Consider the following 9,066-nt stretch of genomic DNA (forward strand, 5'->3'; position numbering starts at 1 on the left):
CCGTTTCCTCTTTTCATAAACCACAATAAAATGCCAGCAAGAATTTGCCAGAATATGATTTATTATTATGGCACATGACGTTAGAACGCATCGACGAGACCGGAAGTGTTGCATAGGGGATTCTAATAAAACTTGCAGGAGTTGCGCAAAGAAATTTTTGCTAATTCAATGGGGACAATGCTACCCTCTCGAAAGCCCTACGCGTTCTCCCTTCTACTCAATTCTCGCACTGCGTGTGTAAAGCAATGCCGCTGGCCCGCGCGTTTGCTCTAACCAGAGAGTCGCGTCGAAGAGGCAACCCTTAGCTCTAGTTAGAGCTGGCGCGTTTGCGGAGTGTCGTGTATGGGTGCTAATAATGATTTTCGTTGCGCGTAAAGCGTTTTTACCCTTTTCCACACAAACATGACGGATTTAAATTAGCACCTGTAAAGAATAGCAAAGCGGAAAAATGGAAGATAGCTCGCCAGATTTAAGTTTAAAGTTACGGAGGGGCTCGAGCGATTCTAGGGATTCTTTCTACATGGATTTCGATAAGGGCATTGATTCGGATATCGAAGAAATGGCTACAACGTCCGCCGCCGATCTGGGTGATACTACCGCCGAAACGACCGCCACCCCTACGGCGGCTCCGCAGCAAAAAGATGAAAGAGCGAGGTATTTCCTTAAGCTTTATTAACTCGAAATAGATTGTTTAGATGTACCTATTAGCGTGAGGACGAGTTAGAGACTTGGCCGAGCATGAAGAAGTGTGCAGGAGTTTTAAACTGATGGTATTTGTTACACATTTTCACTGGGCCCCGTTGAATGTAGTTCGTTGAACTTAACGTAATTTGATCGAACACATTGGGGTGCCTATAGGTATTTTAATGTATCCGCGCTTTGTTTTTTAAACAGGGGAGGTTTATGAATTTAATTTTACTTCTTCATTTATCACTGATAAACCTTCAGTTGTTTTTAATCTTATGAATGTGTATTTTTTGCCCACCTTTTGTATCAGCACTGATTTAAATAAGTTTAATTCATATTATCCGCAATTTAGGGATGCTCATACTTGGCAATAACTTAAGAATGTGGATGATTAAAAGATCGTTTTGCCATTGTTGATCGCATGTATGCGTATTTTAGAGTGACTTTTCCAGATCTTTTCATGATTCATCTTCGGATGGATTCTGACGGAATAAACTAAGGCAACGTATAAAGCATAATTCAATTCTCACCAAGAAATCCACCAATTTTTGAAACTACGTTTGCACATACAAAACTTACGAGCCACATAGAAATTATTTTTTAAATTTCTACTTTCCACTTAAAATGCGATATTTTGTCTTTAAACACAAACTTTTTACTTCAAACTTCGGCTTTAAACTTAAAAATCTCAACATTAAACACTTAAACACTTAAAATTTTCACTTTAAACTCGGAATACGGCACAAATTTAGAAGGGAAAACGTTACTTTCAATTAAGGTATGGGTAGGATTTAAAAAAATAAAAATTAGGTACACAAAAAGCTTTTATGTTTATTACTGTATCTATAAATAGATTTTGTCTCAGAGAATTATGTATAGTCCCATAACACCATAAGGACCTTTGGGGTTTTGTAAATACTCATTAATCATTGTAGCGTTACAAAAATTGATACGCGTCAGGAATCTCGGGTACATTATACAAAACTATCGGTCTATCAAATGGTGCATCTGATTTTCCAGAAGATCGTAATTTGGGTCCAGTCCACTCCAGATAGGTACACTTCGTCTAATTCTTCCTAAAATAATGAAATGAAATGCTTACATATTATTATCTGTCAACGTTCAGTCGACTATTCCCAAATTATAGCCTTAAGCCCGGTATGCAAAATCTTAAAACAAATGTATTCACCGGAATCCAGGTTTAAGCCAATGCTTCAAAATCAAAAGAAGCTTACTACGGCATCTTCTCTTCCACCATCACATTGTATTTAAGAGGAGGGACAGAGTAATAGTTCAATTTTTCATAAACAACAAAAGAATTTGGAAACCAGGTTCTATTACGAACAAACTAGATCAACTTCACTTATAGTGTGTCCCAGATCGCGTGGGATTGCATGGGTAACTTTTTTATTATTAAAGATAGAGAATTGGTTACTGGGCAATGTTTTGCAGTTTTAGATGCTTATTTAAAATTTCCTTGTGGAAATTCAAAATGTCGAATAGGTGATTTTGAGATTACTTGATATATTTTTTAATTCTCTTTTCAACGATAATTTTTTTTGACAGCAATTCTAAATTAAGCGTATCAAAGACAGTAACTTCTATATAACACTTTTTTTTATATATCTTATACTTTCGATGATATAAGACATTCATGGAAATGACCAATTTTATTTTTTTTTGAATTTACGTCAAACCTATTCGACATTTTTAATTTCCACAGGAAATTTTAAATAAGCATCTAAAACTGCAAAACATTGCCCATTTAACCAATTCTCTATCTTTAATAATAAGAAAGTTACTCATGCAATCCCACGCGATCTGGGACACACTGTATATGAATCAACTCCGCCGTACAGATATCAAAAAGGGCGCATTTTCAAATTACACCTCCGAAACATTCATTACAAAATGACGATTACTAACAGAATCGGATTCTCAACGTCACCCAGTTCCAGAACAACAAGTACAACTACCATATGCTGAGGAGCATTATATCAGCGGCCAAGAAGAGGAACGCGAGCACCAGCACACTTAGACCATTATGTTAGTTGTTACCAGACCTGTAAAAGATACTCGCAAAAAGTATCTAGTTACATTATAGCACAGATTTAAATAGTATATTTAAATCTGTGATTATAGTTACATCTAACAAAAAGTAACTAGTTACTATTCGTAAATTGTTACTTCACATAAAATAGTATATTATATACCGCGGGACTGAAGTAGTACTTTTAATCCCGAAGGTAAAGTTTATGGCCCGACCGAAGGGAGGGCCATAATTTACCTGAGGGATTAAAAACACTACTTCAGTCGCAAGGTATATACGATATTTTTCGTACTTCCGAAACTGAAACACTTAATATGTATGGAGTTAGAGAACGCGTTCTTTCAAAAAATCGCTACTTAACAAGTTACCATAGGAACGTTGCGTTGGTACGACAATTCCTATGCTGTGGTAACAAAAATAATTTGGAAACTGTCATTGCTAGTGTCATAATTTTGGTGGTGGGTGACAAAAGTGTATTTGATATTCATAAAAAGCAGCCAAATTAGGTAAAGAATTGATACCACCGAAATCCAAAAAACTATATGAGCAGCAGTACGATGCGTTTAAGAAGTAGTACCGCATTATACAAAATGTGGAACAACCTACTGAAATTGCCTTGTTAGTCATTTCATCCTTCCGGGATTTTCGTCAAAATTTAATCCCGGCGGGACAAAAAGTGACACTTCAGTACTTGTCATAATGGAGTGAAGTGGTCACTTTAGTCTCGGAAGTACGAAAAGTATCTTAAGTCCCAGATACTTGACATCGGTATCTAGATACTGTAACTAAATTATATGAATGTATCTCAGGTACCTGAAAGTATCTAAGATACTTTGAAGTATTTAAGATACTTTACAGTATATAAGTCTAGAGTAAGGTGCGGCATTTTTTTGATATTTATTGTGATATCATTTAAGAAATTTGTTTATTACCTCAAAATCAAGCGAAATTGAGTGAGTATTAATGGCATGAAAAGAAATTAACAAACAGTTCAATAAGCTAAATCCAATAAACCCGTATAGATAGATGTATAGTGTAGGGAGGATATAAATTTTGTACTTCTATTACATGTAGGTATGTACCTAAGTCACATTTATTTTAAACGTTTTTATTGAACCGTAAAAAAATTAAACGTTCAAAATTGTCGTCACTTTCGTATCTAAGATACTGTTAAAGTATCTGAGATACTCTGAAAGTATCTTAGTACTTTTCGTGGTATCTAGATACTTTAGAAGAGTAACATGTACAAGATACTTTACAAAAGTATCTAAAACATAGTTACTTTTTGGCTCAAGAGAAAAGTATCTTAGATACCTGGTATCTTAGATACTTTCAGTAACTAGATACCGAAAATACTCTCTTTCTAAAAATATTTACAGCTCTGGTTGTTACACACTGATTCTAGAGTTATCTTTGACAAGTGAACTTTTACGAGACGGAGACTGTGGTGTTTTTCATAATATATATATAATCATAAGAATCCAGAATGCATTGGTAAATGTAATAAAAATAAATACGTTGTTAATAGAATATTTTTTAACTTTCATGTTCGTAAATTATTCAATACTAAATATCTTGAAAACTGTAGAAGTTGTTAAGGCCTCGGACGGACAGATGGAGAAACTGGCCATAATAGCGCCTTCCAACATGAGTTGGAAAATGCACCAAAAAGAAGATTTAAACCACACGACCCAAGTTCAAGTAATGATGAAACGAGCGAATCGAAAAATTCGAAGAAGACTAGTATAGGAAGTGCAGTAGTAGAGTAATAATCATGATTGATAAATTTTATGCTGTTAACTAAGACGAAGGTACATATGAAAAATTCTGAAGATCAAAGGTTATTTTAAAATAACTTTTATAGAAGATTTTGGAACTGTTTCTTCATCATAATATTATGCTTTCACAAAATATCAGATGTTTATAATTTAAAAATACTTAACATTGGTTTTTGCAATGATATATGGATTACACGTCCCTTTTTTTAAAATTTCCTTTAAAGAGTCTTTGTTGCAAGCTTTGTGCATACCGTGGTTCGGACTCGGTATATTTTTTAAATTCAGCATCATTCTATACTACCCCTGATACTACCATATACCATTCCTTGGTCCACATCTTTTTAATGACGAGTTTGAATTTGTTAATAATTTATAAATAAATGAGATTTCTAGGCCTTTTCCTTCTCTTCCTCAGTTTTGTTTTAAAGAAGTAGCATAAAAGCAATAATTTGTGTCTTCTAACACGAAACAGTTTATTTTTTGAATATGGTTTTAGTTTGATTCGGCAAAGTATATCTCAGGAAAAGAGAAAACGAAAACTGTAATGAAATGGAGTGCCAATTGATTTGGACCGGAAGTACTGCGATATTGCAACGATTTTAAGCCTACTGAGCATTATATATGTGCAATATTTTCGACCGGTAAATAAAGTGGATCAACGATACGAATAATGAATGTGCCCGTAAGTGAAAATTTGGTAAGGAAGTAAAGAAAGAAGGGAATGCTTTCAGGGGTAGTTGGGCAATGAACTGATCAAACACAGATTAATATTTGGGAAAAGGATTGATAGGTTTTTGAAATTTACAAATACATCGTCCTTTCTTAATAAAACTGAGCGCATCTTAGGTATCATATCGTAAATCCATGGGGGGTGTGACGTCGAGCTGGCGTTTGATCCTTCACTCAACGGTTTGATGTAAGATACTTATGCGAACTACGAACCGAAACCCTCTACCTACACTTTATCTTATGAAGGGGACACCCTAAGAAATAAATGATAGATCCAGTTTTCACCGAGAGGAATGTCCAAACAAATTTGTGAGGAAATGACCATTTGTTGGAACATTACCGGATTATACCCATATTCGGTTTTTAAAATGTCTGAGCATGATGGCAGAGGTAATTAGCGTAACAATTACGATTTACTGTAAAGCTGTACGTTTTAATAGGGCATATGATTTGAAGGGGAGAACTCGTAAGTGAAAAGGCTCGATGTCGACACAAAAATAAAAACGCATGTCGCATTAAAACAAATTGCGAAGTGCATTCATGGGAAGTAACCCGCGAATACGTTAATGGAACGATTTAAGCTAATAGAATAATAGCTTTGTTACCCGTTCTAACCCTACACACTTAGTGTGCGCATCCAACTGGCTTATGTTGTACCTTCCAATAATGGCTGGTTCCAATTAAATTACACTAAAAATGCTAATCGAAGACAAAACGTTAAGGTATGTCCTTTTCAACGTACGAAGACGTGCACCCCAAGGGAATGAAAGGAAACCTAAAATAGATCATAAAAACAATTCTGTTTCCTGAACTGACGAAAAACAGGTCGTTGGCTTGGAGGTTTAATTAAGTTTATATGTGGAATTTCTGTTTCAGTTGGCCCACAATTCCGCCCCAGAATATCAGTGGAGGTAGTCGAAGTAGCGCGTTAGGTGGCGGCGATCCCTTGCTGCCGTCCCCTGCTTCGCCGAGTGCCATTATTGTTTCCCCGGAAACGCTGAGCCACCAGTCGTCTCCCAGCAAGGCGGCAAAACAAGGGCATGTGCAAATAGCGCCGACACCAAGGTATCTTTTGCGGCACAATGCATGCTGCATACGCAGTAAATCAATTGTCAAAGAACTACAGCTCAATCTCGGTGTCGTGACATAATAAGCTTAAATTCTCGGCACGCGATTTCCCCTGGAATCTTAATACGGCGACGTTTTGTGCGTTGAAGTCACGGAATGCTTAAAGAATCACGGCAAATATTTGGAAACCTTTTAATTACCTCTGCGCCAGTGTTTCGTAATTGAGAAGGGTAGACTGAATTTCATTTTTAAGCTCGGTGTTTGTATACCACCTTCGCCAAGGGTTGTTTGCAGGACATGTTCTTTGGCTGTTAATTAGATTTCATTATATTGAAGACGCGATATTGATGAAGGCCCACGCTGAGATCAAAAGGCATATCAGTGAGGACCTTTTAAGTTAATTGCTTATGTTGAACAGATGTTCATCGGGAGTAATGTAATAAGCATTGAATAATAAATCTGAATAGAAGGTCAGTGAGATAGGAGAAAAGGTGGCCAGTATTCTTTATCTAGAATGTGCTGGTATCGTACGGCAAGTAACAAAACGTGATTAAAGGAAACTCTTCAACATTTTTTAATTCATACAATATAGTCGAGATACTCACTTCAAAATGAGTAGAGAGGTGAGAGAGAATGTTTTGACTACGGTGACATCATGCCATTGATAAACTTACGCACGTCGGTAACTGGATACCTTTGATCATTGAATTTATAGATAGTTATAAATTCAATGCTTTGATACAACGATCGTCTAAATATAGTTTTCAGATGAATATCCGACTTAATTTTTTAACAAGTTATAAGTTCTTAATTCAATAATAATAACAGCGTTGTTGCAGAACGTAAAAAGTCAATTATTGGATACAAGATAATTAGACAACAATATGCTATGATAATATGATAAAGGGTCCGTTCACTTAGCCAAAAATGAACTAATTTTTTTTACGTATTGTTACGTATTCGCACCGTTTGTGCCTTTTTGGTTTTGGAGATAATAGGACAAATCAAATGGGGGCAACTTAAATCGTTATTTTTTTGTTATTTGTGACATTTTCAACTAACTACATACGAAATTAGATCATTCACTAGTAGGCGAGAGACACTTAGTAACCCCAAGGCCCATTCTTCAAACGAGTACCTATAACTTTTATTTGAAAAGTTATTTTAAAATTTTGTTCCTTAACTCATCTAGTATGTACACAACCAATTTCGTGGAATTCTCTCCATTTTCGTTGTCCGGCCAAGATTTGCAGTGGAACTTTTTTTTCGAATTTTCAAAAACTAATTCCAGATTCGTGATTTTTATGTTCAAAAACCGCCAGGCACCAAATTTCGTCGAAGCAGGGGTGCGCCCTTCCGTGATAGGAATTTTGAAAATTTTTTTCAAAATCGGAAAGGGCATACCTGAAAACCTAATTAAAAACGTGTCACTCATCTTTGTAACTGTTGTGTAGTGATTGTTTCAGGTACGGTGAAAATTTTTTTGCGGTTTTAGGTCACTAAGTAGGTCTATTTTAAGAATCCGTCCAAAAATGTCTGCAAAAAATACAAAAATTAAATTTTTTAAAAATATGGGCATGTAGCACATCGATTTTAGGGTTTTGAAGTTTTCTGAATTTAAATTTTTAGTTAAAAATGTTTTTGGGGGCATTTTGGAGGAGTGAGGGGTGTTTTTAAGGGGTGGGTTTTTATATTTTTTACATCGATTTATATGTTTTTATGGATAAGGATCCCGAATTCCATATCAAAATGGAGGTACAGCAAGTTATTCAATGTTAAAAAAAAGTAGAACGACGCCGACAGACGGCCCGAAAATTACATAAAACGCACGGTACGCCTCGCCCGCGCTGCACGACATCATTTTAATAAAAAGATAATAATTTTGACGCTATCTTGTATATCTTTCTAGGATTTATTCAAAAATCATACTTTGACATCAAAATTGTAATCTCCACCCCAAGAAACCTATAAAAAGACGTATTGCACTTGTTATAATTATTATCTTTTTATTAAAATGATGTCGTGCAGCGCGGGCGAGGCGTACCGTGCGTTTTATGTTATTTTCGGGCCGTCTGTCGGCGTCGTTCTACTTTTTTAACATTGAATAACTTGCTGTACCTCCATTTTGATATGGAATTCGGGATCCTTATCCATAAAAACATATAAATCGATGTACGACAAGTTAATATTGAAAAAATATAAAAACCAACCCCTTAAAAACACCACCCCAACCCGCCAAAACGCCCCCAAAAATATTTTTAACTAAAAATTTAAATTCAGAAGGCTTAAAAACCCTAAAATCGATGTGCTATATGCCCATATTTTTTAAAACTTTAATTTTTGTATTTTTTTGGCCGCCATCTTGAATTTCTCAAAATGCTCAAGGGTGCCAAGGTGGCATTCTCAAAGTAGACATCCTTACGAACAAAAAACCGTCAAAAAACCTTCACCGTACCTCACTTCCAGGTTAAGCCAAAAATCCCAGTTTGGCGCCAATTAATATAGTTTGCGTTGAGCAGTTTGTTGCTGCCCTTTCTTCCAGTAAGACAACACAAAAGTAACTGGTGATTGCTGAGAAAAAAATTAAAGAACTCCAAATTTCACCACTTCTTTGGGGGTGGCTCCCAAACGAAACACGTTTGACCCTCGGTTTATTTGAAAAAAAGTGCTTATCTTGAACCCCTCGGCCCTCTATCACCCAATTTTCACCCTGTATAACCAACTTTAAATGACATCCTTACCTTTCCATGTCTA

The 9,066-nt window shown here is 35.8% G+C and overlaps 1 protein-coding gene across 4 annotated transcripts; it reads left to right on the forward strand.

The window, feature by feature from the left end:
• Positions 1–244: 244 nt before the first annotated feature.
• LOC116168951 (proton channel OtopLc-like) lies at positions 245–6,587 on the forward strand. Of its 4 annotated transcripts, XR_004144884.1 has the most exons (6): positions 245–654; positions 5,012–5,197; positions 5,247–5,431; positions 5,491–5,634; positions 5,685–5,966; positions 6,121–6,587. XR_004144884.1 is itself a non-coding variant. In XM_031484969.1 (2 exons), the coding sequence occupies exons 1-2, from the start codon at positions 449–451 to the stop codon at positions 6,392–6,394; spliced, it is 480 nt and encodes a 159-aa protein (XP_031340829.1). In that variant the 5' UTR covers positions 245–448; the 3' UTR covers positions 6,395–6,584. The 4 variants fall into 4 exon arrangements, 1 of the variants encoding a protein (XP_031340829.1); XR_004144885.1 differs by having other exon boundaries at positions 5,247–5,634; positions 5,685–6,069; XR_004144883.1 differs by having other exon boundaries at positions 5,247–5,634.
• The last annotated feature ends 2,479 nt before the right edge of the window (positions 6,588–9,066 follow it).

This window comes from Photinus pyralis, unplaced genomic scaffold (genome assembly GCF_008802855.1).
Source record: "Photinus pyralis isolate 1611_PpyrPB1 unplaced genomic scaffold, Ppyr1.3 Ppyr1.4_LG4, whole genome shotgun sequence".
In the NCBI taxonomy this organism is placed as follows: domain Eukaryota; kingdom Metazoa; phylum Arthropoda; class Insecta; order Coleoptera; family Lampyridae; genus Photinus; species Photinus pyralis.

Coding starts and splice junctions, on each gene's coding strand:
- LOC116168951 (XM_031484969.1), top strand. CDS start 449: ATGGAAGATAGCTCGCCAGATTTAAGTTTAAAGTTACGGAGGGGCTCG. Junction 655..6,120: donor CAAAAAGATGAAAGAGCGAG/GTATTTCCTTAA, acceptor TTTCTGTTTCAG/TTGGCCCACAATTCCGCCCC.